Below are 26449 nucleotides of genomic sequence, written 5' to 3'. Positions count from 1 at the left end.
GGCGGAGCCGGGGATCGACCCCCCCACCCCCGGCCCACGCCTGGCCTCCATCGAGGGGTTGGGAGTTGGTTCTAATGGTGGGAGAGGGAATGGGGCTGGAGATCGGGGCCCCAGAGGGTTCCCAGGGTTGAAGACAACTCCAATCGAGGCGAGGGAGTCCGGGGTCCGTGCATCCTGGCCCGGGCCTGCGCTGCTCAACATGGAGCCCGGGTTCCGAAGTTTGCAAAGTTGGAAACCGAGGGGCCCGGACGCGCGCGGCGCCTGGCGAAAGCTGGCCCCAGACTTTCGGGGAGCACCGGTCGCCTAAGTAGCCTCCGCGGCCCCCGGGGTCGTGTGTGTGGCCAGGGGACTCCGGGGAGCTCCGGGGCGCCTCAGCTTCTGCTGAGTTGGCGGTTTGGCCATGGCCTCTGGCCGCCCCGTGCGTGGGCCCGAGCTGGCGCCCCGGAGGTTGCTACAGTTGCTTCTGCTGGTACTGCTGGGGGGCCCGGGCCGGGGGGCGGCCTTGAGCGGGAACGTGACCGGGCCTGGGCCTCGCGGTGCCGGCGGGAGTACGAGGAAGAACGCGCCGGTCACCAGTCCTCCGCCGCCGCTGCTAAGCCACTGCGGCCGGGCCGCCCACTGCGAGCCTCTGCGCTTCAACGTGTGCCTGGGCTCGGCGCTGCCCTATGGAGCCACCACCACGCTGCTGGCTGGGGACTCGGACTCGCAGGAAGAAGCGCACGGCAAGCTCGTGCTCTGGTCCGGTAAGCGCGGGAGTCCGAATTGCGACGACGCGGAGGTGATGAGACCGGGTACTGACGGGAAGAAAAGGCTCAGGCTTCAACGTTGGGCGGGCGCGGCTTGCACCCGGGAGAGCTGGAGGAATGAGCCTGGAACTTTTAGGACAGGTTGTGTGTGGGAAAGGGACCCTGCGTGATGGAGAAGGGGTGGGGGCAAGGGAACAGGGAAGCCGGTCGGCCACAAAGAGTCTGAGTAACGATGGGGTTAGGGGGATGCGAGGCCGGTGAGGAGGGAGCGCTCAGCCATAGCAAAGTGGGGAGAGATGTATTCGTGAAGCAGTAGTCCACGGGGATTCTGGGCAGAGGTCAGACCTTGGGGCAATCTGGGTTGGAGAGAAGAAAGGGAAGGATGAAGGAGGAAGACATTTAAGGATTTGGAGGGAAGGGGTGAGGAAAACTTGGAAATTCTGTGAAGGAGAAAATGCCCTCCTGTAGTAACTAAAAGCCAAACGAGCCACCTGGAATCTTGATTTTAGATCAGTCAGGGAACCAATGATTTTTGTCTAGGGCGTTGAGATCCTGCGGGCACCGTACTGAGTGCTTGAAGTCCTTTACTTGGGGTAGGATTGTGGCAGAGCCTGGAAATGGCAGACTGGATCAAACAAGTCCTTCCTAGGTTATTTAGAATGGTTTACCTGCCTGTCACCCATCTGGACTGAGAGCCTGTAGGGTGCTGGGTCCTTGTCACTTTCCCATCCCTCATCCCGACCCTTCCCCCACTTTGGTGTGATGTAGAAGCTGCCCTTGATGGAAAAAAGGAAAGAAAATCGAGAGCCAGGAGCAAACCCGAGGGCCTGACAGTGTGCCTAGCCTTAGCTCTTCCTCGGGCTGGAAGGATCCTCCTGGGAGGTAGTGCCGTCCATAGGCTGAGGTGTGTTGTCAGCTTGACTCCTGGAGTTCTCAGCTGTAGCCGACTGCTGCCTGAGGTCCTAAGGTTCTTGGCTTGATGCAGATGTTGGAGTAGGAACTTGGAGGATGGCTGGTACCCAGGAGGTAGAACTGTATTCTATGGAGATAAGGTTCCAAAGCAACCTATGGGTGGAGACCACTCCAGAGAGCCGAATGACCCTTTCACAGGGGTTTCTTAACCATCGGAAAACAGGTATTTACACTATGAACCACAGTAGTAGCAACATTGTAATCATGAAGTAACAACAAAATAATTCCATTGTTGGGGAGGGGTCACCACAACATAACAAACTGTATTAAAGGGTTGCAGCATTAGGAAGGTTGAGAGCCTTAGAATCAATCTAAAGCCAGAATCTAAGGCAGAAGCTATATGTAATCAACAGTAGCTTTGAAAAAAAAAAATCCATAAATTACTATAATGTAAGGTCTGTGTGATTTCACACATACACACTTATGATAATATGTTTGCATAAATGTAGTATAGAAGATGTAAGAATGGATATACAGAGGGGATATAATTGTAGTCTTTAAGGTTGCATATGTGCAAGAGACTGACAGAAGGAAAAGGAACATGAAAGAAAGATTAAAAACCCCAGGGTGGCTCAGGTAGCTTGCTGCACACCCCATGATCTGAGCTCCATTCCCAGAATCCAAGACAGAAGAGACCTGAGTCCTGAAAACTGTTGTCTGACACCCATGTGTGACCTGTGGCACCAATGTTCCTGCTCTCCCCCTTCCTCTCACTACTAAACAAACAAACAATTTTTTTCTAAAGATTTAGCCAGGTGTGATGGCACACGCCTTTAATCTCAGCACCCCGGAGGCAGGCAGATCTCTGAGTTCAGGGCCAGCCTGGTCTACAGAGCAGGTTCCAGGACAGCCAGGGCCACATAATGGAACCCTGTATTATAATAAAAGAAAGCAAAACAATTCAAATAAAAACAAACACTCCCCCTCAAAAAAAGAATAAAAAAAGAAATATTCAGTAAGGTATCTCTGAACGCCTGAAATGAGACTTAATTTAGGAAGCAGCCATATGAAAAATCCTGAGCTTTCAGCACTAGATAATCATCAAGTGTTGCTGAAAGGACGCTCTCCTCCACTTCCTCCTTTCCTCGCCCCCCCCCACCGTGTGTGTGTGTGTGTGTGTGTGTGTGTGTGTGTGTATCAAATGATTCATTGGGCCCATGAATGAATTCTCCCGAGCTCACACGCTGCTGTGAGCTCCTGGGAGTGGCTGCTGAGCTGCAGGAGTGTGCACAAGTTAGAGCCATAAGTGGTTGTTCAGGTTTTAGTCTCTCTAGCTGCTTAATCACGGTGGTTCAGGGGCACAAGCTCTGAGCCCCGAGCTTCTGGGTCACACCGAGTCCTTTCCTGTTTCTGCCCATTGTTGGTTCACAGCTTTTCTTTGTGTGTGAACTAGAAGCAGGTGCTGGCACAGTCTGGGTCAGTAAATGGGGAGGGTGAAAGCGAGCTGCATGTGAGAAGCACAGGCAGGTTTGAGGCAGGAGCTAGTGTTTGTCCTGACTGGTATTATAGATCCTGATTTAGTTAGACGTTGTCTAACTTTGGCAGGCGGCTTTGTGGGCAATAAAGATATACTACCTTATGTTCATCATAAACTTTGGAGGGTAGAGATTCAGTCTTCGTGTTTCTCAGAGCCTCTCTGGGCTGAGTATGCAGCCTGAATCCCCACATTCAGTCAATTTTGTACTGAGTACATCACATCCTGGGGCAGAGACCAAGATAAATCAAGATGAAAATTACAGAAATGAGCTCTCTGATTTTAAGGGGAGGAAAGACAACTAAACAGGTGTTAGCAATGCCTGTGAAAAGTATGATGACATTGTAGGTGCTGAAGATACACAAAGAGCTTTAGGAAGCAAGGGAAACCCAGAGAAACTGACATCTCATCTCACCAGTGACCAAGAATGGGAAGAGGCAGAAACGTTAGAGGAACAGAGAGTTGTACTTAGAGTAACGGCCTAGAACTGGACCAGAGGCTTCTTGCCCTGTAGTAAGTTAAGATGCTATCTACCAAAAGATGACAGGAGCCTATAATAAAGAAGGATTGTTTTAAAAAAGATTTATTTATTTATTTTATGTGTGTGAGTACACTGTCACTGTCTTCAGACACACCAGAAGAGGGCATCAGATCCCATTACAGATGGTTGGGAGCCACCATGTGGTTGCTGGGTATTGAACTCAGGACCCCTGGAAGAGCAGTCAGTGCTCTTAACTGCTGAGCCATCTCTCCAGCCCATAAAGAAGGATTTTAAAGCAAAGTAGAAATATAATTGTATCTGTGTTTTTGAAAGGTGTCTTTGGGCTAGGTGTGGTAATACATGCCTCTAATTCCAGCATTTGGGAGGCTGAGACAGGAGGATCATTGGGAGAGCTAGGTCATTCTGTGTAGATAGTACAGGCCAGGTAAAGTGCAAGACTCAGACTCCAAAACAAGGGAAGGACTGGAGCAATTGCTCAGTGGTTAAGAACACTCACTGGTCTTGCAGAAAACCTGGGTTTGATTACCACCACCTACATCTGGTAGCTCACTGCAGCCTAGGGCTCCAGTTCCAGGGGGTCCAATGCTCTCTTCCAGCCTTAGTGGGCACCTGCATATGCGGTGTATATACAAGTATGTATACATACTTGGGTGCACACATATTCATTTGGGGGGCAGGGGTTGCTGTATAAAACAGCCACCAGAGAGAGGGGAGGACCTGGAACCTGATTATTTGTTCAGGATATGGTGAGGATGGGGTAACAGGCTGACGTCTGGGAAGATTACAGTGTCAGACTGAGATGCCATGGATGTTGCTGCTCTTCCTGTGTACCGGGAGCAGAGGTAGGGTGAGGACGGAAGTATGGCTGTGGCTTTGGCTTTGTGTGCTAGCGAATATCTACATGGAGCTTTGCAGACGATCTGGAAGGTTTCCATAGAGAACAGGCCACTGTATCTTCCTTTACCCAGATTACCTAGTCTGCGAGTGATGAAGTCTTTAACCAGGTCATTCTGCCTTCTGGGTGTGTCCAGAACTCAGGTCTCTCCATGTTTTCATGTCTCCAGACTTGCTTGTCACTCACTCAGTGTCTCCCTGTTACAGCAGGAAATGGTTCCTACCATGCATGCCAAAGTGACCAGACAAACAATGGCCAGGGCTTGAGCCACCTTGGGCCAAATATGGTTTAGTAAGTGGGGCAAAGAGGCCTGCAGCTGGTGAGAAGACTCTTAGACCACTGTCATGCCATGTCTGTGTACACAGATGTGTGGCTCCGCTGCCTAGCCAGGGCCCAGCCAGCCGCACAAAGACTGGGAGGAATTTCTCACTGGTCTTTCAGACCTCAGCTTGGGATGTTGTTGGTGATGGTGGATAATTTGCAAGGATAGTTCTGGAAAAATTTTCTTCTGGCTGTTTCCAAAACAGGCTGAGGGCAATTAAAAACACACACTCTGGTGTGTGTGTGTATGTGTGTGTGTACACATTGTGACATATGTCTGAGTCCTAGTACTTGGGAAATAAATAAATTTGTGGTGTGTGTGTGTGTGTGTGTGTGTGTGTGTGTGTGTGTGTGTGTATGTGTAGTATGCAAGCACAGAACACACACCCAATTTTCATTTTTGCCTTTTTTTTTTTTAATGGTTTTTAGAGACAGGACTTCTGTGTAGCCCTGGCTGTCCTGGAACTCTATAAATCAGGTTGGCCTCAAACTCACAGAGATCCTCCTGTTTCTGCCTCCCAAATGTGATTTTAATTTTGGGTTTTCTTAACATGCTGGGATTCGAACCTAAACCATTAGTCCTTAGTACTGTAATTTGCATTTTCTTGATTGCTTGTAAGTAGAAACGTCTTTGCAACTGTTTGTTTACTAACTGGATTTCTCTTGTGAAGTATCTGTTGAAATTTCTGGTCTATTTTTCTAGAGCACTATCTGTCATTTCTAGATGGATGGGAATTCTTATATGTGCTGGATATGAATGCTTTGTTTATTGTGAGTGTTAAAAATATCATGGTTTATTTCACATTCTCTTCTTTGTGTTGTCTCCAGTTGAACACAGTATGTGAACTTTAATGTAGTCATTTATCAAACATTTTGCGATTTGTTCTTTTGTGTGTGTGTGTGTGCCTTATTTAGAAAAAACCTTTTCTCCTCCCAAATACTGAATTTTCTCTTTTATGAGAAACTTTATAAATTCCCTGGTCACTTTTAGGCACATAATTCACCTGGGGTTGATTTCTTCAAGAGCTTTCAACATCATTTGTTAAAATCAGTTTCCGTTCTCTACTACTCTGCCACAAATCAAATGTGTGCGTTGCTGGATTTCTTTCTGTTGGTATCACATTGTCTTAGTTACCATGGTGTTACAGCGTGGTCAGCTCAGCAACTGGGAAAGCCGCACTCTCAACACAGCATTTTTAAATCTATAAAGTGAAACACATGGGATTTAAAACAATTGGCAGGATCATATATCCCGAATATACTCAGAACTTCAAAACTCATTTGATAGAAAAACCAAACCAAATGAAAATAAGCAAGCAGTAGATCTTAATAGACACCCTTAAAGGAAATGAAAGATGGATGTCACAAAGCACTTGACACTCAGATCGCTGGTCACCAGGGAAGTGCCACTCAAAGCCACAGTGAAATGTCACTTCAGCCTAGGAAGAATGGCTAATGTAAAAAAATATTAAAGACAACAGTGTGCTGGTAAGAATTAGAAGAAAAAGGAACACTTACACGAGTGTGTGTGAGTGTGTGTAAGTGTGTGTGTGAGAGTATGCATGTGTGTGAGTATGTATATGTGTGTGCTTCTATGAGTGTGTGTGTGTCCATGCCCTTTGTGGAAATCAGTATAGAGACTCCTCTAAAAGAGATCTCTTTACTAGATACATGTCCAAAGGCAGTGAAATCAGAGGCGGAGGAGACAGCTTCATGCTCCTGCTTACTGCAGCATTACAGCTAAGAAATAAAAGCAACCAAAGCATCCATGAATGGAAAAAGAAACAGCCCCTGACCCCAGTGCTCTGGAGGCAGAGGCAGGTAGATCTCTGTGAGTTCAAGTCCAGCCAGAGCTACATAGTGACATTCCAAACAAACTATGATGCTGATTTGGAATGAAATGTTCTTCAGTCCTGTCATGTGAACACATGGCTGGAGTCACAGATCACAGTAACTGAGTAGTAAGGGACCATTTAACCACTGTACTGTCAAGTGGTGAGCATGATGGAGTTTCAGGGATCTGATTCCACTGAGACAGCCACAGCTCTGTTAACATTACAAGGATTCTAGGTAAACCGCAAGCGAGGCCCCCATTTTATAGCCTCAAGTGGAGAGCCTTGGCTGTTGAGTTCCCCCCCCCCCGTGTGTGTGCGCGCGTGTGCATGCGTGCGTGTGTGTGTGTGTGTGTGTGTGTGTGTGTGTGTGTGTATGTGTATGTGTGCGCGCGCGCGCGAGTGTGCTGTGTTTGAGGTAAGGTCTCAAGTGACCCTGGTTGGCTGGGAACTCACTATCATGTACTGTGGAATTCACCATTAGCCCAAGCTTGCGATCCTTCTGTCTCAGCCTTCTAGGTTCTGAACCATCACATTTAGGTGATACATAGACACTCGAGTGTACATACACATATATTTTAAAATTCATCTTAATTTATTTATTGTGGGGTGTGCGCCTGCGTACTCCCACACCTGGTGACCTGAGTTCTGTTCCTAGGCCCCACAGGGTTGAGAAGGACAACTGACTCCCCCAACTTCTCCTCTAACCTCCACAAGTGCGATGTCAAACGCACATAATAAGTAATAAAAATCTGAATCAAATCGTAAAATTGTTATTTTAAAATTCTATCCATAGAATTTTCACATAGAAAATTTGCATGGCAGCACAGCCGTTTTTAGTCCCAGCACTTGGGAGGCAGAGGTAGGTGGATCTCCATGAGTTTAAAGCCAGCCTGGTGTACAAAGGGAGATTTAGGTGGACCAGGGATACACAGTGAGATTGTGTCTCGGTAACTAGATAAAAAGTAAATAAACGTTAAAGTTTCATGAATAAAAAAATACTCATATACTGCTACTCTTATTACTAAAGCACCGTGTTCTTATTTTTCTTTTTGTTTCATATTTTATTAAAATAAAAAAGGACTAGGTGTGGTAGTAAATGCTTGTAATTCCAGTTATTCTGGAGAATAAACTGGGAGTATCCTGAATTCAGTGCCAGCCTGGGAGACATAGTGAGACTCCCATCCCTAAGAAAATAAATTAATGAACAGAATAAATAAGTAATAAGGCCGGTGCGATGGCTCAGGGGGTAAAGGTTTGCTGCCAAGCCTGGTGACTTCCATTCCCAGAACCCACAAGGTGGAAAGAGAGCCAACTCTTGCAAGTTTTCCTTTGAGCACATTTGAGCTCCCTCTCCTCACCCCTCTCTCGCTCACACGCATGCACGCACGCATACACCTTCTAAACATTTTTAAAAATTAATGGATACAAATTTTTTCTTTCTAGATTCATTTTCTTCTCTTGAAAGTTTTTCTCATCTTAGAAATATGTTTTTCTGTATTTTATTTTTAACTTAATTGCCTAAAACAAAAAGGAAAAAAGCCCCCCAAACCCGAAAGCCAGCTGTGGTGGTGCACAACTGTAAGCCCAGCGTTTGGGAGATGGAGGCACAGGCCGCAAGTGCTCAAGGTCAACTTCTGCCCAAAGTGAATAAAACTAAAACACAAGCACACAAGACCGACCAGCACCCACTGGATAGCCTTGCTTGTCCGGCCCAGAACTCTCAGGATTGGGCTGCCTCTGCCCCTGAGTGCTGAGATTAAGGGTGTGTGCCACCACACACTGCTTTAAGGAACAGGTTGTACATGAGCATAGGGTTGAAAAGGAACACATTAAACCTCACTTCTGCTTGCTGATACCCGTTCCCCTCAAATACTGGCTTTTTTGTGTGTTCTTTTAGGTATGCATGACAGATTTCTCCATGTCTCTTGGTGGCTCCTTTAGGGCTTTGATGATCAGGGCAGAGGCAGAGGGCTCCACTCAGTCTGGGCCTGTCTGTTCTGGACGGTCAGTCTCACTGTAATCCTGAGGCCTCTCCAGTCCCCAGTAGCCTAGGCAACGTCATCACCGACTTTCTTTGGAGACAGACCCCGAGCACTGATCTTAGAGGCCAAGGCGGATGTGGCACCGACCTCATCTCCGGTGCACCTCAAGTATGAGATTTTGATCTCCTTAGGGTCGAACTTAGGCGGCATGGTAGAGGCAGCTGGTGTCAGATGAACCCAATTCAGGACGGCCGAAGAAAATTGCACAGTTGCCTCCTCCAAGCCAAAAGCCAAAAACCAGAGATTAGCCTTTTTACCATTGATATATAAATTTATTTTCCCAGTATGCTACTTATGATTAAAAAGATATTTATTTTTATTTATGAGTGTGGAGACCAGAAGGAGTTGGAGCTACAGGTGGTTGTTAATCTCTTGCTTTTTACCCTATTGAATTTATCAGATTTTTTTTTTCTGGAGTTCTTTTTTTTTTTTTTTTTTAATTTGTTCATTTCATAACTTTAACGGTTTTGTTGTTGTTTGTTTTGTGTGTGTGTGTGTGTGTGTGTGTGTTGCTTCAAAAAGTCATTCTCACTTCAAGGTTTTAAAAAATAGTGTCTAAAGCCAGGCATGATGATTTTAATATCCCATCCTTGAGAGGTTCACTCATGTGAATTGACCTTCACTGGTTGAAGTACCTAGTGAGTTGTAGGCCAGCCAAGATTATGTAAAGAAAGCCTGTCTTAAAAACAAACAACAAAATAGGACTAGTGTCTTAGTTGCTGTCTTATTGTTGTGATAAGACAGCTGACCAAGGCAAATTATAAAAGAAAATAATTTATTTGGGTTTACAGTGTCAGAGGGTTAGAGTCCATGATCATCATGGTGAGGAGCCTGGCAGCAGGCAGGCGGGTGTGGCTCAGAGTTCTAACATCTTGACCTATAAGCATGAGGCAGAAAGAGGAAAAAGCTAACTAGCAATAATGTAGGCTTTTGAAACCTCAAGGCCTGTCCCTGACCCACCTCCTCCCACAAGGCCACACCTCCCAATCCTTCCCAAATAATTCTAGCAGGTAACAAGTGTTCAAATATATGAGCCTATGGGGTCCATTCTCATTCAAGCCACTGTAGCTAGAACAATAACTTGGTGGGAAAAGTGCTTGCTGTGGGGGCATGAGGACTCAGACATTAACGGGCACTGCTCTAATCCCAGCACTGGAAAATAGAGACAGCAGGGTCCCGTAGACTTAGGAGTCAGCGAGCCTACCAAGTCAGTGAGCTCTAGGGCCAGAGACCCTGTCGCAGAACATAAAGGGGTAGTTGGTCAGATGGCCAAGTGAGTAAAAGCACCTGCTGCCAAGTGACTTCAGTCCCTGAGACTCACGTGGAAGGACAGAACCGATTCCTGAAAGCTGTCACCAAAGTCCCAATCATGTGTGTACCCATGTGCAGCCCATCCCCCAAGTAACAGAATAAAATGTAATTTTCTTAAAAGAAAAGTAAGTTTTACAGTGATAGAAGAAGGTATTTGATGTCAGTCTCTAGCCTACACACGCGCACACACACACACACACACACACACACACACACACACACACTCATGCAGTCATGCACACACATATGAAACAAACAATACCCCTCATTTACCATCTTTTCTTCTACTAATTTAATTTAAAGAAATGCAATTATTTTTGATCTACCTGGAATTTTCTTTAAAAAAAGATTTATTGAGGCTGGAGAGATGGCTCAGCAGTTAAGAGCACTGACTGCATTTTCAGAGTTTAGTTCCCACAACCACATGGTGGCTCACAACCGTCTGCAATGGGATCCAATGCCCTATTCTGGTGTCTGAAGACGCTACAGTGGACTCACATAAATTAATAAATAAGTAAGTAAATCTTTATAAAAAAGTAGAGTAAGATATTTAAACAAGATTTATTATTATGAATTATTGTGTGTGTGACACACACACACACAAGTGCAGGTGACAGGATGACCAGAGACCAGATTCTCCTGAAACTGGGGTTCTAGGGTTCTGCGTGGCCGTTGTGGGAGCTGAGCTCAGGCCCTCTTTGAGAGCACTCTTGCCTGCTGAGCCGTCTCTCCGGCCCCTGGAACTTTCTGTTCTGTAAGAACTGTGACTTAAACAGATCCCTAGATGGCTCCTTAATTGTTTTTAAGATTCACTCTCTTTTGCTAGATGCATTGGCACAAACCTATAATCCCAGCACTTGGGAGGCGGAGGAAGGTGGATTTCTGTGAGTTCCAGGCCAGGGTGAGCTGCTATTGATTTCCAAGTCAACTGAACCACATAGTAAGGCTCTGGTCTTTAAAAAGCAAAAACAAACAAAACAAATTTCCTGGTTTTGTTTTGTTTTGTTTTGTGGGTTTTTTTTTTTTTTTGGTTTTTCTGTGTATTCCTGGCTGTCCTAGAACTTGCTTTGTAGACCAGGCTGGCCTGGAACTCAGATCTGCTTACCTCTGAGTGCTTGGATTAAAGGTGTGCACCAAAACAAAATCTTATTTTTCCTAGGAGGATTTGTTTTTAAACTATGAAATCAAATATTTAAAAGTAGAGAAAAGGGGAAAACAGTGTCACAAAATCCAGGGGGGAAAGTAAAAACTGCTTGATGCTTCTAACAACCTTCTAGGTACCTTTCCCCCATTTTGTATTTTTAATGTATTGTTTAATAAACACTCCATAGGATCTACCTTCCCCACTTTGAGGTAAGATCTCATACATCCAAGATTAGCCTTGAACTTGTATGATGTCCAGAGTGAGGTTTAACCTCTCGTCATCAGCCTCCCAGCCTCCAAGCGGGACCCGGGTTTATGTGGCGCTGAGAATCAACCATAGCACTGGGCTAGGCAAGCCCTGGAGCTACTGAGCTAGATCCACGGCGCCATGCTCCCTTTTTTCTATAGTTTGTGAATTTGGTCAAAAACATAGAGTTGTATGTCATTGAAACCTTTTTAATAAAAAGTATAGTATTGTGTCACCATGTTCAAGATGGAGAATAGTCTCATCTTCATTTAAAACAAATTTTATTGTATTTACTTGTGTGTGTGTGTGTGTGTGTGTGTGTGTGTGTCTAACATGCATTGTGTCACATGCCATGTCTGACATGTGGCAGTCAGATGACAACTTAATTGAGTTGGTTCTATTCTTTCGCCAGGTGGCCCTAGAATTCAAACTCAGCTTGTCAGTCTTGGTGACGAGCTCCTTTACTGGCTGAGCCATCTCATTGGCTCCTCATCTGCACTTAAGCCGACAGCCCCAAAGTTATAGTGGTTCAACTTACATGGATTCTTTTTTTTTTTTTTTTTGTCTTAAGAATGGTGCAGAAATGATATGCATTAAATAGGAATGCTACTTGTGAATCTGGACCCTTTCCCAGGCTAGCAATATGAGTTGTAATTTTTCTCTCTAGATGCTGGGCAGCAGCCATTAGCCACAGCCCCCACTCAGCCATTTGATCACATGGAGAAATACCCAACATGCCCCATACAGCACACTGTGTTCTTACATTTGACTGCTCAGTGGTCCGAGCTCTACTTCTTAGGCTGCCTTTACTTCATGATGTGATAGTGAGGACATGTCCTTCCCAGTCCAGACACTGCACAGCCCTCTCACAGTGGTCTCCCCGTCGGTCTGTTTTCCACTCAAACCCGCCAGCTCAGAATTGCTAGGACTGGGTCCTCCCTCTAGGTGAAACTTCCCAGTGACTGTGACTTGCACCAGAGGAGAAGCTGTTTCCTGAAGACATTGCTTCATAACTGGCAGGGACTTTCTTGGCACCTTGGAGTATTGTTGGAGCTGTGAAGCCTAAGACTAGGCTCAGACTGGTAATGAGAACAGCTAGTCTTCCTCAAGGACACAGTACCTGATTGGTGCTGTGCCAAGCACATAGACTGGACCATTTCTCACTCTACCCAGTGTTGCACAAGGTACATCTGTCAGCTCCATTTTATAGACAAGGAGACCGAGGCTAGAGATGATGTACTTTGTTCAAGAACACACAGCCAGGGTATGGTGGGCCAGGATACGGTCCCAGGCAGACTAATCACAATGTCCACACTCCTTACCCTGTACTTTGTATTGTGAACCTTCCACCAAAAGACTGGTGACCTGCCCCCACTAGTCAGAGACTCAGTTATACAAAAAGGCTCTCACCTCAGAGATCCTTCTAGTACAGCTTGCCTGCAGTGTCGGTGTCCCCAAAGCAGGTGTGACTTTAGAGCTATCATGTAGGCAGAAAGCACTCTGAGCTCCCTCGGGGCTGGGTTGGGGACACACCTGTTTGTGTGCTGACAGCATCTTTCCTCCCTCTGCACTGGACAGAGCCTCCTCTGTTTCTCTCCATCTGACCTGTTTCCTCCTCTGGCTCTGCAGTTCCTGGCTCCTCTGAGTACCTCTTCTTAAGCTCCCATCTCTTCTCTCTGCCTCAGCTTGGTAAGAGTGAAAAAGGGCTCTTGTGGCTGGGCATGGGGAAACATCTCTTGGTTCTGGTAAATGGGTCCCACAACCCTTCTGCGTGAGAAGAGAGACGCCCATAGAAGGATTCAGAAAACACCTGAAGAAACAATCCCAGCCCGAGGTTCTCGGTCAGAGGCCACACCACTTTTCAGCAGGGTATTGGGAAGAGGCAGCTGTTTTAAAGAATGTTAACACAAGTATTATAGTGGTGCCCGTTAGTGAATGAACCACAAGTTTGACTTGCCTAAAATGTAACCAACCTCTGATTAAGAACCCCACAGTGGGGCTGGAGAGATGGCTCAGTGGTTAAGAGCACTGACTACCCTTCCAGAGGTCCTGAGTTCAAATCCTAGCAACTACATGGGCACCTACATGGGCATCTGTAATGGAATCTGATGCCCTCTTCTGGTGTGTCTGAAGACAGTGACACTGTATTCACATACATAAAATAAATAAATCTTAAAAAAAATATATATATATATATGTATATATATATATATACATACACAGTGTGGGCCTGGAGAGATGGCTCAGCAGTTAAGAATACTTGTTGGTCTTGCAGAGGACCCTGTTGAATCCCAGAACCCACATGGCAGATCACAACTATCTGTAGCTTCATTTCCAGGAGATCCAATACCATTACTGACCTCACATGGTACATATGTGCAGGCACAATATCTCCACATAAACTAAAATATGGCAATATAACAAAACTGTTTTTGAAAGAGCTCGACTATCCTTCCAGCCCTCTTTTAGTTGACATCCAGGGAGTTGGGGATGAGTAATTTTGGTTGTCACAGTGACTTCGGGGTTCTGCTGGCATTTAGAGGGAGCAGGGTCTAGGGGTGCTGAGTGTCCTGTAATGCATGAGTCTGCAGCACAAAGGCTGCCCTGTGAAATGCTATGGCAAAGGCTTAGGGGCAGGAGTTACAACTGTATCAGTGGGTCGATGGGGAGGGGTCTTTCCACAAGGTCCCATACTATCACCATTTCACAGGCCTCCGGAATGCCCCCCGCTGCTGGGCAGTGATCCAGCCCCTGCTATGTGCTGTCTACATGCCCAAGTGTGAGAATGACCGCGTGGAGTTACCCAGCCGCACCCTCTGCCAGGCCACCCGAGGCCCCTGTGCCATTGTGGAACGGGAGCGAGGGTGGCCTGACTTCCTGCGTTGCACACCAGACCACTTCCCCGAAGGCTGCCCAGTAAGTAGCCTGTGGGGCAGAAGAGGTAATCTGGCCTTGGAACAGAGCAGCACTGTGCAGGATGCAGGGAAGATGTGTCTCCTAGGAGACCCTGCGCCTGCAGACACAGCACTGATGAACCGTGCGCCCACACTGTAACACAGTCTGGGTCTCTGTTGACCTGATCATGTTTGGTGAATCGTTTTTGAATGACCACTGTTAGGATTGTGGTGTTATTGGAGAGATTTCTGTCACATGTAGAAGAAGTCAGGGCATATACACATGAGCACTAGAAGCAGGAAGACAGGGATGTGAGGCAGTGTGGGTTGGAAGAGGACATACTAATTATCATATACTACATACAAGTACTTTACATACATGAACTTTAACCCTTTCTTATCAGATCCTGAGGTCCTGTGAGTTAGGGGCTACTCTCTCAGATGAGAAAAATGAAACAGTTGAGTACCTTGTGCAAAGGTGTAGAGCCATTGAGCAGCAGTGGGCCTGCAGCCAGCATGTCTGCTCTCGCCCGGTTTCCCAGACATCGCTAACCCTGATTTTCCTTCCCCATGTCAGAACGAGGTACAAAACATCAAGTTCAACAGTTCAGGCCAGTGCGAAGCGCCCTTGGTGAGGACAGACAACCCCAAGAGCTGGTACGAAGACGTGGAAGGCTGTGGGATCCAGTGTCAGAACCCCCTGTTCACCGAGGCTGAGCACCAGGACATGCACAGTTACATCGCAGCCTTCGGGGCAGTCACCGGCCTCTGCACACTCTTCACACTGGTGAGCAGCGCTTTTAGGGCAAGGGTACAGGATTGACGGCCCGACTTGGTAGGGGACCCGTGGAAGCTTATGAGGGGTCTTGGGGTCAGATGAAGGCGTCTGCAGCAGAACAGACCCTTACTTCACCGCGTGGCGCTTCTCCCTTTAGGCCACCTTTGTGGCTGACTGGCGGAACTCCAATCGCTACCCTGCGGTTATCCTCTTCTACGTCAATGCGTGTTTCTTCGTGGGCAGCATTGGCTGGCTGGCCCAGTTCATGGATGGTGCTCGCCGGGAGATTGTTTGCCGAGCAGATGGCACCATGAGATTTGGAGAGCCCACGTAAGTATCTTGGGGACCCAGAGGAGAGGAGAAAGACTAATGCGCATCTTCCACAGAATGAAGGGGACGGACCTGAAGGTGGCCGTAATGGGTAGGGTTAGCACTGACCTGTTGAGTTCAGTGTTGACACTTGTGATTCTTCAGAGATGTAGCCTAGAGCCTCTTCACATCCGACCTGTGTCCCAGCTCCTGGGGACCCTCCACATTTTAGTAGACTGGACCTGGGAACAGGGTGGAGTACAAAGTGGCTCTCCAAGTGACACCGCACATCTTCACAGCTCCAGCGAGACCCTGTCCTGTGTCATCATCTTTGTCATTGTGTACTATGCCTTGATGGCTGGAGTGGTCTGGTTCGTGGTCCTCACCTATGCCTGGCACACCTCCTTCAAAGCCCTGGGTACCACTTACCAGCCACTCTCGGGCAAGACATCCTACTTCCACCTGCTCACATGGTCACTCCCCTTTGTCCTCACTGTGGCAATCCTCGCTGTGGCTCAGGTACCGTGGCTGGGGGCTGGGGACCTGGATGGGGCGAGCTTGGAGGAAGGGTCATAACTATCCCTTCCACACCTTCCCGCCACAGGTAGATGGAGACTCCGTGAGTGGCATCTGTTTTGTAGGCTACAAGAACTATCGGTACCGTGCTGGCTTTGTACTGGCTCCAATTGGCCTGGTGCTTATCGTGGGAGGCTACTTCCTCATCCGAGGTGAGTGACTCAGCCAGGGCCAGCCAGGTAACAGTGCACTGAACACCTGCTCTGTGGAAATAGGGATGGGAGCTTCCAGCCCCATTGCCGTCCTTTGATACCTACCTAAACATCGGTGCAGTATAGAAGACGGTCCTATAGGCAGGATAGTACTTTTGTGAAGACAGAAAAATGTACCTCTTCCTCTAGGCTTTTTTGAGGGGAACTTGGCTGGATTCCAGACTCTTACCCTTTGTCAGGATGCACTTGCATGGTAAATCCCTGGGACACCCAGCTGGTGCACACGGATCATCTTGGGGCCATTGCTTATGTGTGTTCACAGTACTTTTATATTTACTCTCATATTTTTGGAGCTTGGTTTCCAAGTCATGCCAACCCCTAACATACACAAACAGTTTTCATAACATATACAGATTTACTGGTCCCTAATTTCCCTGTCTCAATCTGCCAGCCCATGATTTGCCTTGGTTTCTAGCTCATTTTGCTTGGTTTTCTTTGTCAGTTTTGGTTTCCTCCCACTGAACTGTCAGCCTTCTGTTCAGCCTTCTTCCCTGCCTTTCTGGCAGAGCGTCTGAGTCTCTGATGTATATTTCGCATCTGTGCCTCCCCTACGGTAACCAGTAACCACGAATGTTGAAATGAGGCCAAACTGGGACACTTTTTAAGTGTAAAAAACATGATGTGTTTGAGACTTAACTTGAGGAGAAAGAAAAAAAAAGAATATAAATTAATCACCAATAATTTGTTGTGGAATGCAGAGGTGGCTTTATTTTGAATATATTTGGTTTATAAAATAGAGTAAAATTACATAGTTTTTTTAATGTGGCTACTAGAAAATTTGGGATTTTTTTTCTTATATGTCACACAATGTATTTCTATTGGGCAATACTATTATTGATTCTGTTTCATGCTTTTTCCATCAGAATAGCTTTGACCTGGTTTCCTCTCTGTCCTTGACTGTTGTCTCGGCTCTGTCCCAGTTACCGCAGCCCATAGCACATTTGCTAATAGCTGTTCTCTCATTCTCTGGTTCCCCAAGCTTTAAGTCAGGGTGGGTGTAATTAGTCACAGTTCTCCAGTGCCATGGGGCCTCCTTCCCTGCACCCCGTGTACCCCCAGGAGAGTATCTTCTGTCCCGCTAGTGCCTGAATTCTTTCTGTTTAGGGGTCATGACTCTGTTCTCCATCAAGAGCAACCACCCTGGGCTTCTGAGTGAGAAGGCAGCCAGCAAGATCAACGAGACCATGCTGCGCCTGGGTGAGTGGTGCCTAGGGGACTCTGGTCATCTCAGTACTGAGTCCTGCTGGGGCCTCCAGGATGCAGAAAAACAGTACAGAGAGTTAACTATTCAGGGACAGAGCCAAGGTGTAGTGATAGTGGAGGTGACAACTCCCTGTGAGAAGTGGAAGAATCCAGGTCAGTACCAAGACTGCTACCACGGGCCTCTTGCCCTCCCTGTGGCCTCCCATAGTTGCCTCCAGGACCTTCTGGATCTATTTTGGATGCAGTTCCTGACATGAGCCCAGCACATAGTCACCCGGGACTCGACTGTCTTCAGTACTCAGTACATAGTTGCCCTCCTCCCTGGTGCTGCTACTGTGTCTGTTCTGGTAACGGATCCTGCCCCTGAACTCCACAGGCATTTTTGGCTTCCTGGCCTTTGGCTTTGTGCTCATCACCTTCAGCTGCCACTTCTATGACTTCTTCAACCAGGCTGAGTGGGAGCGTAGCTTCCGGGACTATGTGCTGTGAGTGAGGGCCCCCGGCTTGTTTGTGGGAGTGGTTGGGACTGGAGCCTCAGCTATAATGCAGCATTTCATCTGCTTGTGGTCTTCCACTGTCCTGCCTCAGATATGAATAGCTTCCAAGTTGCTGTTCAACTCCACATGTCTGTCTGCATCCCTTGGGCAGGATGTCCTATGTGTTTGCAACTGTTCAGAAGCCAGCCCATGTGCTCTGCCTGGCTCTCCCCGAGTCACTGCACAGGAGCAGGCCCTTGGACAGCTCAGCAACCTAACCTGGTCAAGTCTGCTAGTTTTGCTTGAGTGTTTCTGTATCTCAGTAAAGGTGAACCAGGGCTGGGGGTCATGGTTAAAAACCTCCTTTACAAGGGAGGCTCTGACTGGACTGCCTGTTATTCTTCCATAAGACCCAAGGTCAGTTCCCAGCATCTATGCCTGGTAGCTGCCAAATGCCCTGTAACTCCAGCTCCAGGGATCCAACACCCCCTCCCAGACCCTGCAAACACCTGGACGTAAGTGGCACACACAGGACATATACAGACACATACATACAGATACACCTAAAGAAACCTTATAAAGAATACAACAGTAGGGGAAGGGATGCTTGCCCTAACTGCCTTTGGCTCAGTTTCCCCCTTTCAGTCTAGGAAGCTGTAACCCACAGTAATGCTGGATTTTTGCCCCAGAAGTTTGATGTGAGTCTCAGACAGCAGTAGTTTATAAAAGCTCTCTAGATGATTCCACACAGCATGTCACTGAGACTAGTGGTATAGTTCAGTGTTAGCGTGTAGCATGTGTGGGGTTCTACCTCCAACACCTCACCATGAGAATCAAACAGTGAGGCTCAGCTCTTTCCTGTAGATTTATATTTGGGTGTCTTGTTGGATTCTGATAGCCTTAGCTGTTGACCATCCGTCATCACAGATGCCAAGCCAATGTGACCATTGGGCTGCCTACCAAGAAGCCCATTCCTGACTGTGAGATCAAGAATCGGCCCAGCCTCCTGGTGGAGAAGATCAATCTATTTGCCATGTTTGGCACTGGCATTGCCATGAGCACCTGGGTCTGGACCAAGGCCACCCTGCTCATCTGGAGACGCACCTGGTGCAGGTGGGGTCAGCAGCCACCTAATCTTGTCCTTTCTCTCTTACTCTCAGCCTTATGTCTTCACTTGAGGGCCTTGTCTTATGCTTCCAAAACACAGGAGGGGGAAGGGTAGTGTTTGCCAAAGCAAGTCTGGATGGCTAATTTCTTAGCAGCTCACCACTGCCCTCTAGGGGACACTGAGATGAGTCTGAGAACCAGTACTTTGAGAGGAGAGGCCTGCAGGAGCCCTGCTTTCGAGGCATGTTTTGTTGCTGTGAAGGCTTCCGCTCCTCAGAATCCTTGGGACTCCAGGTCCTTAAACCTAGAATCCCAGGTCTTCCAACAGATTGGGAAGAAAGCAGCTGCTCCCACACTTGCCAGCCCTACCCCTTTGCTCTCAGGCTGACTGGGCACAGTGATGATGAACCCAAGAGAATCAAGAAGAGCAAGATGATTGCCAAGGCCTTCTCTAAGCGTCGTGAACTGCTGCAGAACCCGGGCCAGGAACTCTCCTTCAGCATGCACACTGTCTCCCACGATGGACCTGTTGGTGAGCCTCCATGTATTCTCCTGTTGAGACACTTGACCTCCACAGTACCAGGCCAGTTTCCATTTGGATGCATGAACTTTTTGACAAACTGAGGAATAAGGCACTCACTTACACGCTGCTCCATCTTGGGTGCCTTGTGTGTCTCATTCCCCCATCCCCCAGCTCCACCCCCTCTTCCCGCGGCCTCCTCACGGTACTGCAGTTTTCTGAGGACTCTGCTCCCTCTCCCTTCTTTTCTGTCATCTCCAGTGACTTTTCTGAGCCAGAGTAAGTCATGGTGCTGGTACTAGAATTATGACCTGAAGTTTTACTTTATTGGGCATCAGGTTTTGAACGGGCACTGGTTGCAGGCTCCCTATCAGCTGCAGTAGGAAGGACTGGCTAGGAAAGATGTGGTGTTACATAAGGAAGCATCACTGTTCTTTCCTCTCATCCTCAAAGCGGGTTTGGCTTTCGACCTCAATGAACCCTCAGCTGATGTCTCCTCTGCCTGGGCCCAGCATGTCACCAAAATGGTGGCTCGGAGAGGAGCCATATTGCCCCAGGATGTGTCTGTCACCCCTGTGGCAACTCCAGGTATGCTGGCTCTGTCTTCTGCAGGAAGGAGGGGTGGGTGGACACATTGGTTAGGAGCTCCTGAACTGAATATATGGGGTTGTAAGACTAGGGGAAGGAAGGAAAGGTCTCAGAGGATATGAAGAGTGTGTCAAGGCTCCGCAAATCTGCAGTGATGGGTCCCAGAATTCAAGAATAGAGATTCTGGGGAGGGAAGGGCAGAAAGAAAAGAATAAAGTCCTAAGCTGTGTTCTTTATCCTCCTGACAGTGCCACCAGAAGAACAAGCCAACCTATGGCTGGTTGAGGCAGAGATCTCCCCAGAGTTGGAGAAGCGTTTAGGCCGGAAGAAGAAGCGGAGGAAGAGGAAGAAGGAGGTGTGCCCCTTGGGGCCAGCCTCTGAGCTTCACCACTCTGCCCCTGTTCCTGCCACCAGTGCAGTTCCTCGGCTGCCTCAGCTGCCTCGGCAGAAGTGCCTTGTAGCTGCAAATGCCTGGGGAACAGGGGAGTCCTGCCGACAGGGAGCCTGGACTCTAGTCTCTAACCCCTTCTGCCCAGAGCCTAGTCCTCATCAAGATCCATTTCTCCCTGGTGCCTCAGCCCCCAGGGTCTGGGCTCAGGGCCGCCTCCAGGGGCTGGGATCCATTCATTCCCGCACTAACCTAATGGAGGCTGAGCTCTTGGATGCAGACTCGGACTTCTGAGCCTGCAGGGCAGGTCCTAGGAGGGAAAGACAAATGCACACCTTTCTATGGCTCTTCCTGAGAGCATACCTCTGGGGTCTCATCTGACCCAGCCTATGGGCCAAGTGTGCCTACAAGAGCTGTGTGTGTCTGGCTAGAAGCAGCCAGTCTATGGAAACAAGCTGAGCACAGCCACTGACAGGCCTCATGTCAGAAGCAGGACTCTGCAGTCAGGACCCTTGCTTCTGCCCACCAGTTAGAATGGCTGGCAGTGTTAGTCTCCAACAGAGCTTGTACTAGGACAGGAATGGCAGAGGCAAGGGTGACAGTACCCAGAATGGGCTGTGGTGGCCAGTGAAATAACCAGCTCATGTCTGGCAGACGAGGGTTGGCGCCCTTTTCTGGCACTCTCGGACCAAAAGTGTTTATTGTGCCATTTGTCCTTTGTCTAGGTGGGGACAGGACTCTGTTTTTCCTCTTCCTAGTAGCTGTAATGACCACTCCTAAAAGGCCATAACTGTTCTCAATAGGTGGCCCTGCCCAAGACACATCCTCCTTTTCCTGTTCTATCCCTACATTCACATCTCAGTTCCACTCGGCAAACCTCTTCCTGGTTAGCACCTTAAAACACACACACACACACACACACACACCCCTACCTTACTTCTGAGCTCAGTCTCAAGCGAGAGACTACTGGTTCAGCTCCAGGCCTCTGAGAGACACCCTTTCTTCCTCACATGCATCCAATGGGGATAAGCCCTCTGACTTAAGGGGCTACCTTAGGAAGCTTCTGTAGCTTCAGCCGGGCAAGAAAGCTACTTCTTCCAACGTTTATATCTGGTGGGACTCCCCACTTTTTACAATGTCATTTTCATAGTGCCCCACATTCAAGAACCAGACTGCAGGATGCCTTAGAAGCTGGCTGGGTTCCAGGTCAGGGACTCAGTATGAGAAGAAGAAATATGAACAGTAAATAAAACATTTTTGTATAAGCTCATGTGTGTTTCTTTTCCCCAGCACCAGCTCTGGCTTATGTACCTAGTCCAGAACTTCCTGAGGCCTTTTTGATTAGTGGAGGAGAGCTTGCTGGTATGGTCATTTAGTGGGCTGATTTAGTGTAATATGCTGGCTGCCCTCTCTGGCTACTTGGCTGTAAATGGATAAAAAGATGCTTGGTGGCCACCTTTGCATCCCTAAATTCCAAACATAAAGAGAATCAAGACATGCAGGAAGCCCTTGGAGTAGCCATGGGAAGTGTTTCCTGGTGGTATATAGATGGGCACAGGTCTTGCCAACACCAGGCTCCACCACTGCAGGAGTGGTGTGCTCTGTCTTCCACCAGAGATAGTAGGTCGGGTTCATTCTGATTCACAGCTTCCTTTCTGGGCAGTCAAAGGAATTCAGACACAAGGAGAGCTTATTGTTTTTGCTTCTTTAAAATCCCAGAAGATTGGAAACTGGATTCAAGTCACTCTAGATTATGTGGAGAAAAGGCAGTGAGAGCCGCAGATGTGAGGATATTGTAGAGTGCTGACCTGGCTCATGTGAGGAGTTTTCCCTTCTTGAGCTGTATGTGTGATGGGAACTGCAGGATTTTAAGCGAGCCACTAAGAGGAGAAAGGGCATGTTGGTTTTATCCTAGGTGTCATGTAGACACATTATACCACTGACATCTAATACCCAGTGTTGGCTTTGCTAGGCACTCTCCCAAGCCTCCCACAGGATTCAGCCCAGGCAATCTCATAGCCCTGCCAGGTTCTGTTATATCCCTCAAGACACTGAGGCATAAAAGGCCTAAGAGGCTGCTCCAAACTATTCAGCTAATGGTAACACTGGCATCCAGGCATGGTCTTCTGGTTTTAGGGTGATAGGGATCCAACTAGAGGTGCTCTGCATAGAAACAAGTTCAACAAAGTAAAGCAAAGTGACTTACACACAACCCCACAGCCAGAACGGCGTAGGCACGGGCTCAGTATTTCTGATTCTGAAGTCCTGGCTTTCTGGCTCAGCAGAAATTTACTCTCAGATTCTCTTTTTTGTGTTCCTCAGGCTGTCCCCTCTTCTGCACTCACATGTGATGTCCATTCTTGCCATCAAAGCTCTGTACAGAAATAAGGCTTCAAAGAATCACTGACAACATTTAAAGCAATAACTTATCAGTGTTGGTTAATATTTCCTAAAATTAAAAAAAAATTGCTAGTCTTCTTCATTTCATCTCCACGAACATTTAACTGTTTCTTTTCTTCATTCCTTTTCTTCTTAGGATTGCTTGTGTAAAGGATATTGAGTTCAGTCTGGGCCTTCACAAAGCTGAGAACCCTGTATGATTGCAGTGGCAGATTGTGAGCACTAGAGGGCAGTACTATTTTCTGTGCGTCTGCATGCAGACTCAAACTGCAGTTGGATCTCTAGAAATGTGACACCCAAGCAAACAGGCAGCCTTACAGGATTTCTGAAGGAGTGGCAGAAATGACCATGCCAAACAATGACCAACATTCCATCTAAAAGTTTGGAATCCAGTTCTCGCTGTCCTGAGAACCACTTCCCTCCGTCTCTGCCTTCTGCTTTACTTGGTTCTTGGGTTTTCCTACCACATTCTCAACCTTAGACTTCCAGTTCCTACTTCTCTTAGTTCCAGCTTTCTTTTTATATTTTTATTTTATGTTGACTGCAAGTATGTCTGCGTGAGGGTGTTGAATCCTCTGGAACAGGAGTTACAGACAGTTGTGAGCTGCCATGTGGGTGCTGGGAATTGAACCTGGGTCCTCTGGAAAAACAGTCAGTGCTCTTAACTGCTTATCCAGCTCATGGCCCCCAACTTCCTTAAAGCAGACTACACTGCTCTAACCATTTCTCTACCCACTTGAGCTTTTGGTGTTAAAAAAAAAGAGAGAGAGAGAAGACAAGGAAAATCACAAAGCAACCAGGGCTGGAAAGAAAGCTCACTGATAGAATGCTTGCCTTGCAGCATGCAAACCATGTAGAAATGCTGGGCAGGGTCAGCTAGATAGCCCAGCAAGTGCAGGCATTACTACTGTAGTTTGATCTCCGGAGTCCTCAGGGTGGAATATGTGCCCAGGCCCACATGCCATGCAGTTTTCAGAGGACAGCTTTCAGGAGTCAGTTCTCTGATTTTTTAAAAGGAAGTCTGTATTTCTTGGATTTCTTTCTACTGTTTGTTTTGAAACAAGGTCTTAGGTCTTTTTGCTTTTGAACACAGGGTTATTCTATGTAGCCCTAGCTGTCCTAGAATTTGCTTTGTAGACCAGGCTGGCCTTGAACTCAGAGTGCTGAGATTAAAGGCATGAACCACTATGCCTGGCTCAGGTCTTATTATATAGCTCAGATTGGCTTGTGATTTTGTGTGTATGTCACAAAAGCCTTAAATTCTCAATTCTGCTTCAGCCTTTGGATAAGCTGGTATTATAGGCTGGCACTGCCACACCTGGCAGTTTCTTATACTTTCTTACTTCAGATGTACTTATACACTGCAAGCAACTTATATATTGCTTTGTGTTTGTTTGGTCTTTTAGCTTTTTCACATTATTTATTTATATATGTGTAGAAAGCATGTGTAGGGGCCATGTGAAGGTCACTGGACAATTATGGGACTGGGACACAGTTTTCTTCTTGTACCATATGGGTTCTAGGGCTTGAACTCAGGTTCTCAGGCTTGGTGCTAAGTGCCTCTACCTGCAGAAGTGCGTCTCTTGCTAGTCCTGTTTGTTTGTTTGTTTGTTTATGAGACTGGGTCATGTGTTGTGGCCAGAATAAACTCATATTCTCTACGGAGTTCTACTCTAGGCATTGGAAACATACTTTCTGTCTACAGATTTTGAAATTCCATATGATATAAAATCACCTGAGGTCTGTTTTCACATACTTTGCTAGGCATCTAGTGGCTCCTTTCCTTTTTTTGCTCTTACCTGGAGTTTTACATGCCAGGCAAGTCCTCTACCACTGTTGTATCCCAACTCCTCTCTCTATTTCTTTTGTCCTTTTAGAATTTGGGCTTTTATTATCTGTGCTTTGTCAGTAGGTTATCTAACTTATTTTATGTATTTTTCACATTTCTGGGTTTCAAATGAGTACTTTATCTGCATCATTTCCACTTTACCCTCTCTTAATGCTTTATTTTAATCTTCTGCGGTTTTGTAATCTTTCATTGTAGTGCTAGGAATGGAACCCAGGCCTTGGAGCATACATAGAAAATGCTCTGCCGCTCAACTGTACCTGCAGCTCTGCTTTTGAGATGCAAACAATGTGTTCATCTAAAAATATGAGGGGTAAAAAAAGAACATTACAGCTATTCAATGCATTCTATGTATTATGCCAAAATATACATTAAAATGCATATAAGCTACCATTTTTACCATCTGAGCAAAAGATAGAGAACATCTCTTTTATACAGGAGTACACACACCTGTAATCTCAGCACACTTAGGAGGATGAGGCAGGAGGACTCGCTGATGTCTTGGGTTATCCTGGTCTAAATGGTAAGTTCTAGGCCAGCTATGCTGCACAGGAAGATTCCCACCTCAACAACAACCACAACAAAAACTTTCTATTCAAAGTTTTTTAATGAAAAAATTCTGCTATCAGGCTTTCATTTAAACTGTGCTTTTGTTTTCTGGATGTTTATTTTTTGAAACTGTATGCTTCTTCACATACAGTATTGTAAGTCTCCAAGTGACTTGGTGGTAGTGGGGCACAGTCTATATAGCCTAGGTGGGCTTTAATGGCTCACTGTAGCCCAGGGCAGCCTTGAACTCACAGATCTTTCTTCCTCAGCCTTCCGAGGACTGGGATAGTACTGTGCACTATCAGCTGTCTATAATTTTAAGATGTGTTAGCCTCTACCTCCTTTCCTGTGCTGCTAGAGATGGGGACAAGGCCTCACTGTGTACCAGATCCCTATCTCCTTATCTTGCTTTCATGTTAGAGGTTTGCTTCACATGTCAAGTGATTGGCTGTCTGCTCATGGTGTGGCACTAGGTGTTCCATGGAGGACGAGTGTCAGTACTTCTGATCCGGCTGGCCTATTTCCTTGGAGAATTCCTCAGCATTAGTTTTTTAATTTTCTCTTTTGGACTGGTCAGATATCTCATGGAAGACTGGAAGCTGAATAAACCAGATGAGGGAAAAAGACCTGTAGGTCTAAAATGTCTTTTAATAGTTAATAGACTTGTATACAGTCTTGCAGCTTCTAACCCAGCAATTTCACCTTCACGGATGCTTGGCTTGCCTCAGCAACAAAGCTGTGCCTCAAAGGCAGCAGGTGAATAAGATGGAGCTAAAAAGTGTGACGAATGTGAACTGATTCTTGGTTCCATGGTTCCAAGCAATGGTAGAATCTGGATAAACAGGGGCTAAACATCTGTCTCTCTTCAGGGCTCAGACTCCTTATGTTTCATCACCATACCCCACCGAAGGATCAGTTTCTTCTGCTGGGTAATCAATTCTAGTGGCTGGCCAGGTAAGCAGCTGCCGGGTATGAGCTCCTCATATGCCAGGTGGCTGTGCTGACGCTCCCTTGTGCTTTAGGGGGAAGAAAGAAATCAGTTGTAAAGTTGTTAGCCTCTGCCCAACAGCTGGAGAATGAAGCGCTGGCCCACTTCTTCTAACAGGAAGGAAATG

At 47.0% G+C, this 26449-nt stretch overlaps 1 protein-coding gene across 4 annotated transcripts; it reads left to right on the top strand.

The window, feature by feature from the left end:
* Nucleotides 1-21804, top strand: SMO (smoothened, frizzled class receptor). 4 transcript variants are annotated; one of them, XM_080931844.1, is made up of 13 exons: nt 1-743; nt 13118-13177; nt 14199-14404; nt 14960-15169; nt 15318-15490; nt 15769-15988; nt 16074-16197; nt 17362-17454; nt 17837-17945; nt 18864-19049; nt 19427-19575; nt 20017-20151; nt 20400-21804. In XM_080931844.1, exons 1-13 carry the CDS (start codon nt 401-403, stop codon nt 20831-20833), a joined length of 2442 nt encoding a protein of 813 aa, XP_080787970.1. In that variant the 5' UTR covers nt 1-400; the 3' UTR covers nt 20834-21804. The 4 variants fall into 4 exon arrangements, with proteins under 4 accessions (XP_080787970.1, XP_080787971.1, XP_080787972.1 ...); XM_080931846.1 differs by having other exon boundaries at nt 624-743; nt 13067-13177; XM_080931845.1 differs by lacking the exon at nt 13118-13177.
* The last annotated feature ends 4645 nt before the right edge of the window (nt 21805-26449 follow it).

Source organism: Micromys minutus (assembly GCF_963924665.1).
Source record: "Micromys minutus genome assembly, chromosome: 18".
In the NCBI taxonomy this organism is placed as follows: Eukaryota; Metazoa; Chordata; class Mammalia; order Rodentia; family Muridae; genus Micromys; species Micromys minutus.
This window is presented reverse-complemented; position numbering and strand designations above follow the sequence as displayed.

Bases quoted from the DNA above. Each gene is read 5' to 3' on its own strand.
- SMO (XM_080931844.1), top strand. From the start codon at position 401: ATGGCCTCTGGCCGCCCCGTGCGTGGGCCCGAGCTGGCGCCCCGGAGG. The intron at 14,405-14,959 runs GTAAGTAGCCTG...TCCCCATGTCAG, and splicing joins ACTTCCCCGAAGGCTGCCCA to AACGAGGTACAAAACATCAA. The intron at 17,946-18,863 runs GTGAGTGAGGGC...CCGTCATCACAG, and splicing joins AGCTTCCGGGACTATGTGCT to ATGCCAAGCCAATGTGACCA.